The 17,552-nt window shown below is 40.5% G+C and overlaps 1 protein-coding gene across 3 annotated transcripts in view; it reads left to right on the forward strand.

Annotated features, from left to right (window-relative positions):
• nup93 (nucleoporin 93) overlaps positions 1 to 14,833 on the forward strand; it is a 107,131-nt gene extending 92,298 nt beyond the window's left edge. For 2 of the 3 annotated variants that reach the window (XM_033036175.1, XM_033036177.1), the window contains 11 exons: positions 562 to 655; positions 2,737 to 2,928; positions 5,264 to 5,390; positions 6,217 to 6,289; positions 6,379 to 6,423; positions 7,421 to 7,537; positions 8,302 to 8,420; positions 11,080 to 11,197; positions 11,756 to 11,839; positions 12,583 to 12,711; positions 14,609 to 14,833. In XM_033036175.1, coding sequence (XP_032892066.1) covers positions 562 to 655; positions 2,737 to 2,928; positions 5,264 to 5,390; positions 6,217 to 6,289; positions 6,379 to 6,423; positions 7,421 to 7,537; positions 8,302 to 8,420; positions 11,080 to 11,197; positions 11,756 to 11,839; positions 12,583 to 12,711; positions 14,609 to 14,719 — 1,209 coding nt within the window. In that variant the 3' untranslated portion in view covers positions 14,720 to 14,833. The remainder of the gene's footprint in view (positions 1 to 561; positions 656 to 2,736; positions 2,929 to 5,263; positions 5,391 to 6,216; positions 6,290 to 6,378; positions 6,424 to 7,420; positions 7,538 to 8,301; positions 8,421 to 11,079; positions 11,198 to 11,755; positions 11,840 to 12,582; positions 12,712 to 14,608) is intronic. The other variant, XM_033036176.1, reaches the window with a different exon arrangement.
• The last annotated feature ends 2,719 nt before the right edge of the window (positions 14,834 to 17,552 follow it).

The following is a 17,552-nucleotide window of genomic DNA, read 5'->3' on the forward strand; positions in this document are numbered from 1 at the left end:
GGATGAGGCAGCATCTATGGAGAGAAGGAATAGGCGACGTTTCGGGTCGAGACAGTTCTTCAGTAAAAGATGAATTTTGAACGCAACGGATATTACAATGTGTTAAAATACACTTGGTGCCTTTAAGCTATTTCCGGCATCCGTAAAGGTTGCTTTTGTATAGACCAAAGAAAAACAGTTTTTGTGCTGCGTACGTGGATCTGACAACTCTGTGAACCTGGGCAGTCATAATCCTGTGATCAGAAACTAGGTAATTTAACATAAGGCATTTAACACAGACTTCAAGAATGGACAATAAGGATGAAATAGCAATTTAAGAAGAATAAACACACTGAAATGTTAACCACCGCAATTCTATTCAAAAATACACAAAAACACCGTTTAACTGAGCTCCACTGTATTTTCACACCATTCAGTCGGTTGCTGTTACACAAAATATATCACTCCAAGCCAATACTGGTCTATACTGGATCATCCTGGATTTTGCCGATAGCTTAATCAGGAGCATTTTCTACTGCAACAATGTATGGTCTTCTAAATGTGTCATTGTTCTGTCTTCAGCTGAACCAAGTGTGTTTTGATGATGACGGCAACAGTTCACCTCAGGACAAGCAAACCCTTCCTCAATTGCAGAGCCAACTGTTGGAGGAGTATGGTAAGTTTTGTGACAGGCCTGGTTGTCACAGTATGTCACAGCCATAATTTGTGTATTTAATCCGTTTCATTTTTTGGTGCTCTGGTTTATGTAATAGTACAGCACAGGAACAGGCCCTTTGGCCCAAAACGTCCCAATTAAACACAATGCCAAGTTGATCTGCATGTGATCTCCATCCCCCAATTCCTAGCATTTCCATGAGCCTACTCAAAAGCCTCTTAAATGCCACTATCACGTTTGTCTTCACTACCACTCCTGACAGTGAGCTTCAGGTACCTACCATTCTATGCAAGAATCAACTTGCCTTTAACTCCATTTCCTTTAAACATTTCCCCTCTCACTTGAAAGCTATGCCTTCCAGTCTTTGACATTTCCACACTGGGAAAACAGTTCTGACTGTCTACTATATCTGTGCCATTTCTCACAATTTTATATACTTCTATCTCCAGCTTAAAACTCAAACGAAAACAATCCAAGTTTGTCCAATCTCTCTTTGACGTTAATACCCTCTAATCCCTGTAACATTCTGGTAAACCTATTCTGCATCCTGATCATAACCTCCACATTATTCCTATAACAGGCCAAAGATAACTGCAGATAATATCTCAAATGTGATTTGCAGTCCTATACAAAACTTCAACATAACTTTATACTCAATGCCCCGACTGGTGAAGGTTTGCTTACCAGATGCCTTTACAATTCTATACACACATGTTGCCACTTTCATGGACCTACAGACTTGGACCCCAAGATTCCTCCCTACATCAATGCTGTTATTACACTCAGAGTACCTGTCATTGAGTTCATTTGAAGGCCCTTTGGTAGATTGCCATAATAAAATAAAGCAAATCTCTTGTTACACCAGATAGAACAAGGTTAGGGTTCCCCGGGTCCTTGCCTTTTACCCTACCAGCCTCTGCACCCCTTTCCCCCAGTCAGAACAAAAATAGAGTTCCTATAGTCCTTGCCTTTCACCCTACCAAACTCTGCACCCAACACATAATTCTTCGACATTTCTGCCACCTTCCATGTGACCCCACCACCAGTCACATCTTTCCATCTCCACCCGCTTTCCACCTTCCGCAGAGACTGCTCCCTCTGCAACTCGTTGGTTCACTCATCCCATTCCGCCCCCTCCCCAGGTACTTTCCTCTGCAACTCTAGGACATATGACACATGTCATTACATCTCCCTCACATCCATCCAGGGACCCCAGAAGTCCTTCTAAGTGAGATGGGAAGCCATGGTTTAGAAAGGCAGAGTACATTTCGGAGGCACCTGTACAGAAAGCCTAATCAAAGACTTTCCAAGAGAAATAATGACAGAAAAGGAGTATCTGGGAGAGTGGAATAGGGTTCTTGAAGGAGTCGGGGTGGGATAAACAGCGGCCAAGATTGTGTGGAAGTCGGTGTGCTTGCAAGGGATGTTAGAAGCGAGTCTATCTCCTGAGAGGGAGACAGAGAGATCCAGAATAGGAAAAGAAGAAATCTGAGTTTGGCAAGTGAAGGTGAAAGCAGGGTAAAGCAGGTAGCAAAATGAATGAAAGTTGAGTTCTGCATGAATGAAGGAGGCAGCTCCAATGCAATCATCAATTTACCGGAAAAAGAGTTGAGGGAATGCGCTGAAGTAGGACTGAAGTAAAGACTGTTCTACATAGCCCAAAACAAAAAGATATATTTAAGAGGGAGTTAGATGTGGCCCTTGTGGCTAAGGGGATCAGAGGGTATGGAGAGAAGGCAGGTACGGGATACTGAGTTGGATGATCAGCCATGATCATATTGAATGGCGGTGCAGGCTCGAAGGGCCGAATGGCCTACTCCTGCACCTAATTTCTATGTTTCTATATGCACGGATTGGGTCTATTTGAGTGTCCATAAATACACTTTGATCTAGATTCCTAACATTTTCTTTGTTTATTTCAGTTCCAAAATCAACAGTTGTTCTTGCTTTTTGATTGTCATCCTTCAACTTCTGTACCACTTTGTGTTGAATGTTTTGTAAATTGATGACCCATAAAGAATGAGTCACAATGAATCAAGTTCTTCATTATTACCATGTATCTTATTTTTCTCTCTCCTCAGGTGAGTCACACTTTGCAGCCAATCAACATCCTTACCTATACTTCCAAGTGCTTTTCCTTACCGCCCAATTTGAAGCAGCCATTGCTTTCCTCTTCCGCATGGACCGACTGCGTTGTCACGCCATGCACGTGGCATTGGTTCTTTATGAGCTAAAACTGCTTCTGAAATCATCTGCACAAAGTGCACAACTGTGTAAGTACATAACTAGAAATGATTTACTGAGTTCATTTCAGCTGGTTTGAAATGAGGTTCTAAGTTGCTTTTCTATCTTCTTTCCTCATTTGGTTGTTCAACACCGTGTTTAAGATTTCAACGTACTCCTATGCTGGCAGTGACTTCATTCCTTCTGCGATTAATGGTGTTCGTAAACTTATTTTCAATAGGATATTAAGAAACAGCTTCCTAACTAGTTTCATTCTCTCCCTTTTATGCATAGTCTTTCGAATATCATTATTGACACAGTTCCTGCCTTCCTTTTGAGAACCATGTTCTAGATTTACTAATCATTAGGTGATTAGTGTTTAATTGTTATATGTACTGGTAACGGAACAATGACATTTCTACCTGCTGCAGTTTTTTAGACTGGTTAACACAAATAAAACCCAAATAAATATACAATAAATTAATAATAAATTATACCTGGTAACCAGACAATAATACTGCAAAATCAAAGTTTGTCCAAACACAAATTCATAGTGGGTCATAGTTGCTGAGGATATACTTTCAATACTCTGGATATGGATGCTCGTGGAGCCTCCTATTGTTATTAGCTGTTGGATTATCCACTAGCATTTCCTAAAGGATGTGGTAAAACTATAGAATGTTAATCGCACTTGTTAGTTGTTGGATGACACGGCTGCTTTTTTTTGCTTAACATGCAGTGACTTTACGAACTTTATCTTTAGGTTCTGCAGTCGTAGAGTCATGGAGTGATACTACCAAGAGTCCTTACCAGTTTGGGGATGGTCCAGTATTATTATAATAATAGAGCGAGGATAGGGCATGCCAGAACATTTTGGATTGTGGACTTTTGTTGTTGTTACTTTTACATCATGGTACCCCAAGAATTTAAAGTTTTCTTCATGAAGTCTGTCTAATATAGCATAATTCAATGATGGACGGGGTCTGAGATGAAGGCAGGACTTTACCTCAGCTTGTGCTTTGTGAGCCTGGTCATCTGAAGAAGGGTTTCGGCCCGAAACGTCGCCTATTTCCTTCGCTCCATAGATGCTGCTGCACCCGCTGAGTTCCTCCAGCCATTCTGTGTACCTTCCATTAAATTCATTTATTTATTTGACAATAGACAATAGGTGCAGGAGTAGGCCATTCGGCCCTTTGAGCCAGCATCGCCATTCATTGATCATGGCTGATCATCCACATTCAGCACCCCGTTCCTGCCTTCTCACCATATCCCCTGACTCCGCTATCTTTAAGAGCTCTATCTAACTCTCTCTTGGAAGCATCCAGAGAATTGAACTGCACTGCCTTCTGAGGCAGAGAATTCCACAGATTCACAATTCTCTGGTCCTGGACTCCCCCAACATTGGGAGCATTTAGGAGCAGTCACAAGCAAACACATTCTCTACACTTGATGTTGATATTTGTATATGACGTACTTAACAGATTTTAGATTCACTTTGAGGAACTCATGCTTGTTTGTCTCATCCTAACTTAAGAATTAATACGAAGTAGCTTGGTTTACACAACTCTACTGCTTACTTTAGAAATAATTGAATGAATTCACGGTACTCTCAATTTATTACCAGGGGAAAGTATACTGCTTCATCATTCTCAGTGTAAGCATTCCTTCAATATAAAGTTATATGGCAGCAGTACAATGTTCCAGCTTAAGGTTCTGTGTGAAGTTCAATTTGAAACAATATCATGATGACAAATGAAGCGTGTCTTGTTTTAATGTGCTTGGAAAATCAAGTTTAGGGTTGAAAATGACATTAACTTAAGAAGAATGAACTAGTTTTAGTCTATGTATAATTAACCAGTCTTTTTGAATATTCTTCACATTATTGGTACTTTGTTCAAGATGTTCACTTCTGATTTTAAATATATGTAAGTAAATCACATAGTTGGCAGAATTCCCCCATGGTGCTAATATTGGGTAGATTGATTGTCATCTCATTTTATCATTCCTCAGATGATTTAAAAAAACAACAATCCTTATTACTGTAATGTATTGAATAGCCTGCCTTTGATTCCAGTTTCAGACCATGAATTTGTGACTAGTTATTGGGACATCATCTTAATCTTTTGTTATTACCTTGGTTCACTTAGATATGTACTGTGTGATCCCATATAATCTCTGTGTTGCTGCATTGACTTATGAAGAATTAGATTTCCCAAGATCCAGAAGTAAATGGTGTTTTGTGACTGATTTGCATTATCTCTTCACAATATTTGAGCAGGCATGCTATCTTTTTTTATGAGCGGGAATGTAATTTTAATGTATAGACTGTTTCTGTGTGGCTGTTATTTTTGAGCATTAATAATTTGGTTTTATGACCCCTGACAGTGAATCAAGACAGCGCTGATCCCCGTCCTGTACGACGTCTTAATTTCATCCGTCTACTCATGCTGTACACCAGAAAATTTGAGCCCACTGATCCCAGAGAAGCACTCCAATACTTTTATTTCCTCCGGTAAGATTCTAAATATCTTCTGTAATCTGAGTCAATTCACATGCAGGGACCTCTAAATCTTCAGAATATTGTATTTGAATATTGTAATGTATCACATTATGGAATGCAACATGTGCAAGCAAACGTTTATTCTGATGGGTCATTATAAATCAGAATAATAAAGGTGAATTCAGAACTTAATGGAAATCCAAGCATATGTACGTGGTAATGTGATCAGAGGAGTAAATTAAGAGAAGGCCTTTAGGAATTGCAAACCGTTGTTGATAACAACCAACTTTCAAAGCATTATTTTACATGTATTCATTATGTGTATAATATCTTTTCATTTTTTGAAAGACTGTTTTAGGGTTAGAAGCATCCAACTGTGCAGGTACTGATGCTTTTCGAGCCTCACGACCTTGATGTGAGGTGACAATCACAGAAAAGATATTATCTGTGCCTTTACATGATGTTTGTGAAAAATGACATGCTGCACATTGTGAATATTGTAAGTGCAGTCACTTCCAGCAGATTTTTTTCCTGAATGCAGATTTCCAAATTTCAGACTTGTTCTGGTTCAAGGAGATATTTTATAAGAATTGACTAGTGGCTGAATTATGAAGCAGCATCTCCAGAGTGATGTGAATGAATGATGTGCACTCGGTTGCAGAAGCAGGGTGATGGAGTTCAACCAGCTGCATTCCATTTTCAATGAAACCATTTCAGACAAACTGCTGAGGATGAGGAGCGAGCAGCTAGAAATGGCTTTCCAATCTGCACAATATTGTCTGCAAGTCAGTTGTCACATTTAGATTGAGATTTATTACAATTAACTTGTCCCTTACAGAAATGAGACTGACAATCAAGGGGAAAACATATTCATGCGATGTGTCAGTGAGCTTGTCATTGAAAGTCGAGAGGTAAGCATTACACCAACAGACATACTGCAGAAATATGTCACGTGGCAGATAACATTTTTATAATTTTAAACTGATCTTTTCATTTCCAGTTTGACATGCTACTTGGACGATTGGAGAAAGATGGCAGTAGAAAGGTGACCTAGAATTTGCTTTCACTCTAGACATTTTCTGCCTTTGAAAAGATTTAATTTAAAGCTTGAATCCTGCTGCCTTTTAATGATGTATAAGTCCATGTTCCAGTAAATTATTTTTGCTGCAACCAATTGTGTAACTTGCAGATGTGAATGCAACTTCTAAAATCAAGGCTTCTGTCTGGATTCTGCTTTTCTATGAAAGTGATTCTTTTCTCCCTTTACTGGTACTCTAAAGGCAGAAGGTAGGGTTCATTTACATGTTCAGCTTATTGAGTGAGCCTGATTATTGAACATCAATGAGCACCGCGTCTGGTCACAGCATACGTTTCTATATGTTGCCCCGCTCTCATCCCCATCATCTCAAAAATGATTATGTTATCCTGAATGCCTTTCTGTAGTCATATCCCAGCTCTCCCATACAAAAAATAGCAGCAATACTGAGAAATGCTATATCTGTGGTAGTGGAAATAGCAGCAATACTTAGAAAATTTGAGCTTAATGGTTGGGATTCAACAAATTCAACACAGACCAGTGACCCAATTTTGGGAATTCACTGTCCTGTATGGCACAGGTTTATGCACTTTGCTGCATTGGTCCATTGATCCAAAGGTTAATTTTGAGCCTTGCTGTTTATAGGTAATGTTGGTACTGAGTAAAAGATGTTCTCACTGCGAATACTTTCAAGCTTTACAGAAAATAATATTTACGTGCTATTAGATGATTAAGGTTGACATTTTTTTAAGTGTTTAAACGTGAAGTTAGTGCTGCAGCCCATATATTCAAAGCTGTAGCTGGAATGTTATCTGATGTCATAGCCTTTTGTAGTGTCTCATGTTCATGTTTATCAAAGATTAGAGAGAGTGAGAAAGCAAAGCACATTCTACAGGGCACTCTCGTGTTGCACTGTAATGTTAATGTGATGCGCAGGCTATGTAAGCGTGGTGCAAGATATAGAATACCATTCACTTGACTGAAACAATTCTCTTCCTCTGACCAGCCCGGCTTAATTGACAAGTTTAGGGGAAACACGAGAGCTGTAATCAATAAGGTGGCGTCAATAGCTGAAAATAAGGGCCTGTTTGAAGATGCAGTGAAGCTTTATGATCTGGCCAAGGTAAGCAGGAAAATATTAAATACCAACCTGTACATGTGTGGTACCATTTTGTTCCAAACTACATTTAGATTATGTTACAATTGAAATTATTTGGATACATTTTGAACTGTAAAAAAATGGAATTTATTTTACGAAACATGTGGTGCGTTCCAGAATCATAAGTGCATTTAGTTTTAAATCTCTTGGCTCCGTGAATATTCTAGGTATTGCGTTTTTAAGCTGAGGGCAACAAAGTAGGAAAGTAAATTCGGATTCTGCAGTGTCCGTCCTAGTTTCCTTAAGGAATCATATAACAAAACGAATGACTCACAAATTTGATATAGCATTAGCATCCCAACTCAACTGATTTTTATTTTAATAACTCATGGAGAGAATTATGACAAATTAGGTCGTTTCTCAGCCTCATGCAGGAGAAAAGAGCGGCAGAGAATTCTGGGTCACTAAGCAAGTGGACATGGATGAGTGAAGACTGCTGCAAGTTATGAAGCCTGCTACAAGATGGGGCCTCAAATTTACAGGGAATAGGATTCTTTTGAAATGGCCAATAGCAATGTAGGAAGTCCAGGACAGAAAGGTCAGGAATGGGAATTTGAAATGGAGTTAAAACAGTTAGCAAGAGGGAGTTCCCTCAGGCCTTGGGGGATCAAGTGCAAGTTTTAAGTGAAATGGTCGCTGAATCAACGGCTGAATGGTGCTGATATTGTTTAAGGACTTTGTGCCTGACGAGTTTTGTATGCAGAAATTGATTGGTGTTCTTTTTCCAGAATCCAGATAAGGTCCTGGAATTGATGAATAAATTATTAAGTCCTGTGATACCACAAATCAGTGCGCCCCAGTCTAACAAAGAACGACTGAAAAACATGGCACTTTCTGTTGCTGAGAGGTAGGAACTGCCGGTCCTGCTAATAATTCTGTCTTTATCTTTCCACAAGGTTAAGATAATGGGACTGCCTTAATTTTAAATACACTTTAAAAAAAATGTATCCACGCATCATAAATATATTTATCTTTTACCTCACAAATGCTTTGCTTTTGTTCTGTCAGTTTAATTAAGGGCCTGTCCCACTTGGGCGACCTAAGCTGCGAGTTTAGAAGAGTTTGCCCTGGACTCAAACTCGCAGCATGGTCGACACGAGGTCGTATGAGGTGGCTGGAACTCTCCTTCATGCCCGAGGGAGGTTCCCACCTACTTGCGGCCTCAGCTGGGTCGCGGAATATTTTTTAGGATATTTAAAAATTTTCCGCGAGTAAAATTTGGTCGGCATGGGTCTTTTTAACACGTAGTGCAGTGGAGTGGGGTCACTATTTACTTACAGGCAATTGAGGGCAGCCGTAGGCCATCTCCTTCACTGACCGGCCATTTTGATTTGCTCATTGGAGTTTCACGACCTAGGAAGACTCACTGGTAGGTAAAATGCCCGCTAAACTTTATTAAACTTCTTAAAGGTGTCTCCACTCCTCCTTCTCCCCCCCTTCTCTTCCCCTTCTCTCCCCTTCTCTTCCCCTTCTCTTCCCCTTCTCTTCCCCTCCTCTCTCTTCCCCTCCTCTTCCCTTCCCTTCCCTTCCCTTCCCCTCCCTCCCCCTCTCTTCCCCTTCTCTCCCCTTCTCTTCCCCTTCTCTTCCCCTTCTCTTCCCCTTCTCTTCCCTTCTCTTCCCTTCTCTTCCCTTCTCTTCCCTTCTCTTCCCTTCCCTTCTCTTCCCTTCTCTTCCCTTCTCTCCCCTTCTCTTCTCCTTCTCTTCTCCTTCTCTTCCCCTTCTCTTTCCCTTCTCTTTCCCTTCTCTTCTCTTCCCCTTCTCTCCCCTTCTCTCCCCCTTCTCTCCCCCTTCTCTTCCCCTTCTCTTCCCTTTCTCTTCCCCTTCTCTTCCCCCTCTCTTCCCCCTCTCTTCCCCTTCTCTTCCCCCTCTCTCCCCTTCTCTCCCCTTCTCTCCCCCTCTCTCCCATTCTCTTCCCCTTCTCTTCCCCTTCTCCTCCCCTTCCCGGATTTTTTTTTCCCGAATTGGACCTGGGTTTTTATCCGGTTTTTTGCCTTCCCCAGGAGATCACGCGGTTCTTGGGGTGGAGAGGGGTGATAGCGGTATGAAGGGGAGGGTAGTGTCTTGTGTTCTGTGTCTTGTGTCTACTGTTTGTGGGTAAGTGTGTCTGTTTAGTGTTCAGCCATGAGCGAATGGCGGTGCGGGCTCGACGGACCTGGTGGTCTACTCTCGCACCTACTTTCTATGTTTCTATGTTTCTCTTCCCCTTCTCTTCCCTTCTCTCCCCTTCTCTCCCCTTCTCTCCCCTTCTCTCCCCTTCTCTCCCCTTCTCTCCCCTTCTCTCCCCTTCTCTCCCCTTCTCTTCCCCTTCTCTCTCCTCTCCCCCCACTGCAGAGATTTATGTGATCCACTCAATGTGAATATACTCATCTTTACACCTCTCTCCCATGGCAGGATGATCAGAGAGCTCTCTGCTTTTTCGTTGTATAGAGTTCCCCTCTACCAACTAATTTGAACACTGAACAACTTCTTCAAGTGTAGGAGGTGAGGGAAAATGGCGGAAGGGAAAATGGTGCAAAATATTGTATCACAGCACAGAAAAAGGCTGCAACAAGTTAGATTGGTAGATCTGGAAAAACAGATGAGACGTTCATTACGGTCTTGTGACTGGAGCAGATATGGAGGACTTGGGGGGGAAAGTGGAATGAAATATTTTTGGGAGACAGGGAAGGAAGAGGTGATTGCAAGGTCACTGTAAAAGTCACAGGGCTTGTAATGGATGTTTATTGCTAACCTATCCCCTGAAATACAGGCAGCAAGAGAATAGAGAAGGCAGATGGGCCAGTGAAAGTGGAAATAGGGTGGAAATTGACAACAAAGACAACTTTTTTGGCGTTATATTTGATTGCAGGCAGTAACATCAATGCAATGGTTGATATCTCCGAGAAAGACTAGAGGGAGGGATAGGGCCCAAGTAGGACTGAAATAGGGACAATTTCACTTGTCTTGCGTAAAGATAGGTGTAGATTGGGCCCATGCAAATTCCCATAGTTATTCTTTTGGTCTGGAGAATATGAATATAGAGTTGAAGAGAAGTTGTTCAGTGTTTGAATGAATTGGTAGAGGGGACCGGTTGGGCCAGAGAGTCCAGAAAACAACCCTGCTGTGGGAGAGAGGTGCAACGATGAGTATGTGCACATTGAGTGCAGTTGGAGTTGGATGGAAGAAAACTGCAGTCGGTGGAACAAACTACTAAAGAAATTCTGTCGATCCCCAAGGTGCTTCAGAGATTGAAAACCCCCCAAAATAAGAGACCATCAACTGCTTGTCTTTAAACTAGATCTCAGGAAGATCTCAATGAAAGGAAGTGGATCAAAGTGGCTGGAAGCACAGATGTTTTGTAAAGGAGGCCAAAGCCAGAGGGAGGGAAAGGTTGGGCGGGCGAGGTGGCGGTAAATGTTAAGGTGCTTTGGTATTTAACAGCACAGTTGTGATCCATGAAATAAAGAAATCCACGTCACTTGTAATAGATATTGTTTTTGTTCAATGTCTTTTTTCTTTTTAAATAGATATCGTAATCAGGGAATTACTGCTGCAAAGTCCTTGGATAGTACTTTCTACCTTCTGCTGGACCTGATTACCTTCTTCGATGAGTATCACTCTGGCAATATTGACAGAGCAATTGACGTGAGTTGCTTGTACTTTCATTCCATTAAAAGATGGTAAATTTTACTCACCTTTGTTGTCGTTCCTTTCAGAAATGAGCCTCGATGCTATTTGCTTTTGCAGCACTGGAAATTGTTTCAATAACAGTGCAAGGAGACAACAGTAACTTGCTCTTCTCCTCCACACATGGATGGCAGCTCGTGTTGCAATGCTTAATGTTCCAATTTATTTGATTGTAATGTTGATCAAATACCACCGTGATTGGCATTTTTCTTTTAATCCATAAAATGAAGACTATTTTACCACAGCTTTCTTTCCTTTTTCAGTGTACAATGGTCATGATCCTATAAAAGTCATTAAATAACTGAACAAAATCGAGGGGACAAATAATTTTTTTAATAGCTTGCATTCCTAACTCGAACGTAACATCACTGTTTGACTTGCCAGGTCTATTTGCTTATTATTTCTGATTTCGGCATCTGATGCTGTGGGTCTTCCTCAAACGTTTTCAGCTTAAAATACAGGACCATATTATATATGATTCTTACAACGCCCTGTCTTATCTGTTTTCCCATTTAGATTATGGAAAAACTGAAACTTGTCCCACTGAGTCAGGAGAGTGTTGAGGAGAGAGTTACAGCTTTCAAAAATTTCAGTGATGAGGTAAGAAACCTTTGGTGTAGTTTAATAATTTTGTGTATAATCTTTAATGATGCAACATTTTAGCTTGTCATTATGTGGTAGCATAATTAATAAACCTAGTGTATTTCTGGCCTGAATGCTACTTGAAATTAATGCAAAGAGCCCTCCTGCAAATGAAATTTGGACTAGACTTGTGCAAAAGTATAGGAGACAAATTTTAAAGATCTCTTCTGGGTCAAAACACCAATCTTCTCTTTGCAAAGGTAAAGTGAAAAACGATCAATAACACAAATAAACAACGCTTCACATCTGCCCCATTTAGATTTTTGTTCCCATTGACAGGCAACACATTGTGTTTTTTAATGAAAAAAACTAACACCAGTGCTTGTGTTAAAATTAATTTGAAGGTTGTTTTTAAAACGAGGGCTACATCTTGCTGGCTGTGCCCAGCAGTTCCAAAGGAAGCCTCCAACGTTCAGCCATTGACCCAGACTTGGCACATACGCTGAGTCAGGGATTTGCTGATGCACTTGGGGGCCCAGATTTGACAATGGGCTCATTCAGCAAAATTTGGCGTTACAACAAGCCACAATTAAGCATAGTCATTAAAACGGTCTGTGATGGTCAGTGTTGCCTCTGTAATGAAAAACAAATTGTTAGTTGTCTGCAGCATTTACATAATTTACTTTTGCTTGGAGTACAAGGTTAGTGGAGATTGTTCACTAATTATTGACAAGACTAATGAGCAATTCTTTCCTATACAGATTAGACACAACCTGTCTGAAGTATTGCTTGCCACCATGAATATTCTGTTTACCCAGTATAAAAGGTTGAAGGGTACAGGCCCAGCCACACCTGTGAGACCTCAGCGCGCAATGGAAGACAGAGACTCAGTAAGATTATATTAACTAACCTATTGTCATTTGAGAACTGTTTTGAAATGCTGAACTGTGCCAACTGTATGAACATAGACAATAAACCCTTGTTTTAACAGACCCTTTATGACACATTTCAGTTATCGCAGATGGATCTGCCCACGCATCCCCCCGGCTCTCACCGCCTCCCCGGCCACTTACAGCCCCGGCTTCCAATACCACCCCCTGGCTTGCAGAGTGAACCAGCGAGTCCTGCTTCACCCATCACATAGGTCTGGTTGGTGTGGCTGTTATTGCGACTCACCATGTAGCCCCTGGGGACAGTGCTTTCATCAGCCTGCCGCCACCAACAGGACGCACTCGGTTACTGTGGGGCTCACTCCCCTCTTACCAGCTGCTGCTGTTGGCCGCCGCTTTGACTACTCCACTGCGGCCTCCTCCTCCTCCCCTTCCTCCTCCCATCTTGGCCTCTGTCCACTCGGCTTCATTCCCCACCTCATACTCCATATTGGAACATGTCGGCGACTGCGGGAGAGGAAGGAGGAGGAGGAGGCAGCAGTTGCGTTGAGCACGGACAAAGCGGCCAACAGGAAGAAGCAACAGCTGGTGAGAGGGGAGGGAGCCCCACGGTGACAGAACGCGTCTTGTCGTTCGCAGTGGGCTGAGGAAAGAGCTGACGGCAGGGGTACAACATGAGCTGCAACAACAGCCGTGTCAACCGTAATGTGCAGTAACTGGTAAAGAGGGATTCGCTGGTGCAGACTAATGGCATCAGTATCTAGTTTTCAGGTGAATCAACACAAAGTGCTGGAGTAACTCGGCAAACTGAATCAATCAGAAGAAGGGTCCCAATGTCACCTATCCATGTTCTCTGGAGATGTTGTGTTCAAAAGGGAACTGCAGATGCTGGAATATCGAAGGTACACAAAATTGCTGGGGAAACTCAGCGGGTGCAGCAGCATCTATGGAGCGAAGGAAATAGGCGACGTTTCGGGCCGAAACCCTTCTTTCTGCAGTTCTTTTTTTTAAACTGCATACAATGATAATACCGTACTTGGTTATAGAGGACAATTTGCAACATAGGACACCATTCCCCCCCACCCCCCTGTGGTCTGTCATAACAAGGGTTTACTGTATCTGGAAAACTAAGTATCTCAAAATCTTTTAAGTTTTGTAATAGAAGCATCTCAGACTTTGAGGATTTATAAGGCTCATATAGTTTATTTTTAAACGTAATGTTTCATGGAAGTAGAGAGAAGATAGTGGAATTTTATTGGTGAGATATAAAAATTGAAATTTAAGGCAAGGTTTAAAGGAATATAATTAAGCTTAGGCCTTCTGGGAAATAAATCTCTTATTTTGCTGTGAATTTATGTATTTCCATTTTACAACATATATGTGCTTCTTAATTTGTTCAGTGTCCTGCAGAAACTTTAAACATAAAGTGCAAGAAGTGAATACTGTTTGCACTCCATGCATGACATTTTTGTCTGAATCCAGATTTGTCGACTTAAACGGTGATGTTGGCAGTAATATTGACCCTGGCAGGGTTTTTTAAATTTAGTACTCGTAATCTTTTCTCAAAACTATGAATATACTTTTAGTGACAGGAAGAAGAGTCCGTTTTTTTCTTCGGGGTTCCATCATCCTCTAGTAGCAAGTTGATGAATGTGGTACATGATGACTTTCATCTTTGATATGAATGGGCAAGCTTGCTCAGTCCTTCATATTAGTAATGATATTGGATTAACTATCATTTGTGGATGCATCCTTCTAATTTACTTTTTAATAATTTGTATGTATAATGTTCTCTTCAAAAGTAATTCTTCCAATACCAGCTGCTTGTTTCAGTTGGAAAGCATCGGGTTCACCTTGTCTATTAAAAAATGTTTTATTTCCTTTCATTTGTTTTCAGCAACTCAGACGCCAGGCACGTGCCTTGATAACGTTTGCTGGAATGATACCATACAGGATGGCGGGCGACACAAATGCACGCCTGGTGCAGATGGAGGTCCTCATGAACTGACACGCTTTAGGAGGTTTTCACATTGGAACAGTAAACCAATGCAGTAATGTAATTTTATAGTCAGATTTCATTTTGTATTTTTCAGATTGGAAATAAAAATTTCTTTGTTTAAAATTTGATTTTTACATTTTTGGAGACTCTTGCCTTGTTCAATTGAATCTAGAGTTAAGCGGGAAATCACAAACCTGTTGTTACAAACTACTTTCATTTTATTACCCTCAGTGCACTAAGAGCTACTCTTTTATTTTGAAGTGAATTTGTATTTGATTGAGAACAGGAATTGATTGTGTTTTATACTTCTCTAACTTCGTGAAATTTGTAAGTATACAATCCATTGTTATAGTTCACTGCATAGTATCCTTGTTTGCTCTTGGTTGTTTTATGACCTTGTAATTGTAAGTGAGAAGAGAGTTCTTTCTGTGACGGTAAGCTAATGCTAGTTGGATCGCAAGGATGTAAGCAGAGGTTGTCATTCATTTTAATGAATTGCACACAACCACATAAATATATCCCCAAAATGGTACCTTCCCTTCTGGTATAAGTTTTTTGATAAATTATTTATCAGTTATCAAAAATTTGTTGATAGAAATTATTGATTGTAGTTTTGGCTTATTTTTCTTTTAGACCTCCTGTATAAGATGCCAATGAAATTACATTGCTATCAATTTAGATATCGCTCCACACCACATTCTTAATTTTACTGTTCAACTGAGCAATGTAAAATGCAGCTGCTGCCTTTTAGGGTATCATTCCTGCTCAGCATCTTGCAACCTTTCACAAAGGTCATTCAACTTGCTGTGCCTGACTAACAATCTGCAGAACCTGGCCAATCAGTCTCACTTGCCCTCTGATCTTATACACCTTTTCCAAGTATGTATCCAATTCACTTTTTGTACAATATTGTTGAATTGCTTCCACCACCCTTTTCAGGCATGCATTCCAGATCATTGTAACTTACTGTGTAAAATTATTTCCCCTCTCCCCTCTTTTTGGAGAAGGAAAAGTGTCAGAATCGTATTGTATTTTGTTTTGATCCATGTTGCACCTCAGTGCTATCAAGGCTTGCCCATTCATTCTCCCTTGGTACCTTTGATACTGTTGAGATCTTGCAGGAGATAGGGAACTTGCTTTGAGGAACCATAGAAAGTAATGCACCATCTATTTGCAACACATGTTGCAAACTATCACTCCACACTCTTCAAGTTTTGTTTTGCTGATTCTCTGCCAGTTTTCTTCAGGAAATTACCCTCGCCCTTGTCCTCTCCAACTCTCCCTTGAAGCCAGTAGTTTGTAGCTGGTACAGTTTCACGTGAGACTTCAACACTCCCATCCCGCATCCTGGTATCTGGATCAGATGGAAGTTCACTCCTCTCAAAGTATGAATTGATATATATCAGCTCTTTGATATGTGGGCACCACAACCATGCATAAATTTGACTTTACCTCCTTCCCATACATTGATCATGTCCTTTCCAACAGAAGTCATTCTTTGGAGACAGCAAGAGTAAAATTCATAGCTACTCCTCCCCAGTTGTATCTTGAAGAAGGGAAGGCTGTACATTTCTTTTGAGGCATTTAGGTGAAAGGAAAAACTTTCAGAAAACTGATTGATTCTGGAGACCATTAAATCAAACAGGAAAATGAGCATCGATAAAGATGAAGACAATGAAGTGAACATTACTTTTTACCTTTGGCTCAGCTGGTTTTTTTTAAATTATTTGTCAAAGCATCTTTGATTATAAAGTTAAATATTTAGAACAAGTTCCTTTTTCTGTAAATGAACAAATGAATTTAACTCGGTTTGATAGCAACTACAGTGGACGGCCACAGACTGATGTGCCATGGATGATTTGAGGTTGGTATTGGTGCAGCAGCTGGTGTTGTGAATCAGGCCGGCAAAAAGCAACTGCTACGATCCGGCTATTTCACAACACCAGGGTTGCATCATACCACTGGCTTCACTGCAAGATCTGCTGCTTTGGAAATGTTCTTGCATCGCCTGACGTTTGGGTAAGTGACAATAGCTAGTCAGTCAATTGTATTTTCATCATATTTGTAATTTATAAAGCAATATCAAGCACCCCTGTTCCGCAGAGGTGCCACACAGTTTGAATATTGTGGTTGCTCGCTTCAAATCGAACGTGGAAGATAATGAGCAGAGGGCACGTGTTTCCCCACAGAGGGAACATTGAAGAGCATGTTTGAAAGAAGCACTTGTTGGTCTTCTTTCAATCTTCTGGAAAGTTACAAGTGGAAGTGGACGAGATGGAAAAAGCACAACAGTGCCCGATCAGCTGATATGTCATGGAAAATAAATGAAGATTCAACTAACAACAGCAGCATTGATATTAAGATTGCTAAGCGTGATCTACAAAATGGGTTGATTCTCAGAAATAGACTCTTGTCATGGATCAAGTACATTATGTGTTTCCAGTTAATTATGACATTTCTATACTAATATATTGGTTGCATGTTTCTTTCTATCCTATTTCCTTCTACCCAACAAACCCTCTCCTCCATCCCAGTTAAATTATCTGCATTTATGCAGATAATTCCGCATAAAACTACCCTCATCTCCATACCTATTGGGATGTAAATTAATAAGTTTAATGCTTGAAAGGGTATTGCAAATTAATATACAGTATATCTGTTTAAAATGGTTATTTTTGCACCAACTTTTGAAAATGTTAAATGTGTTTGTAGAAAATTGAAAACATGTTATGAAACAGCCAGCATTACTAAATGCAGAATTTGTATACTGAAAGTGTGAAAATGAATTTTATATAATGAAGAGAAAGCCAGTTTTTGTCTTATTTTTTATCAAATGATACCA

This window comes from Amblyraja radiata, chromosome 17, assembly GCF_010909765.2.
Source record: "Amblyraja radiata isolate CabotCenter1 chromosome 17, sAmbRad1.1.pri, whole genome shotgun sequence".
In the NCBI taxonomy this organism is placed as follows: domain Eukaryota; kingdom Metazoa; phylum Chordata; class Chondrichthyes; order Rajiformes; family Rajidae; genus Amblyraja; species Amblyraja radiata.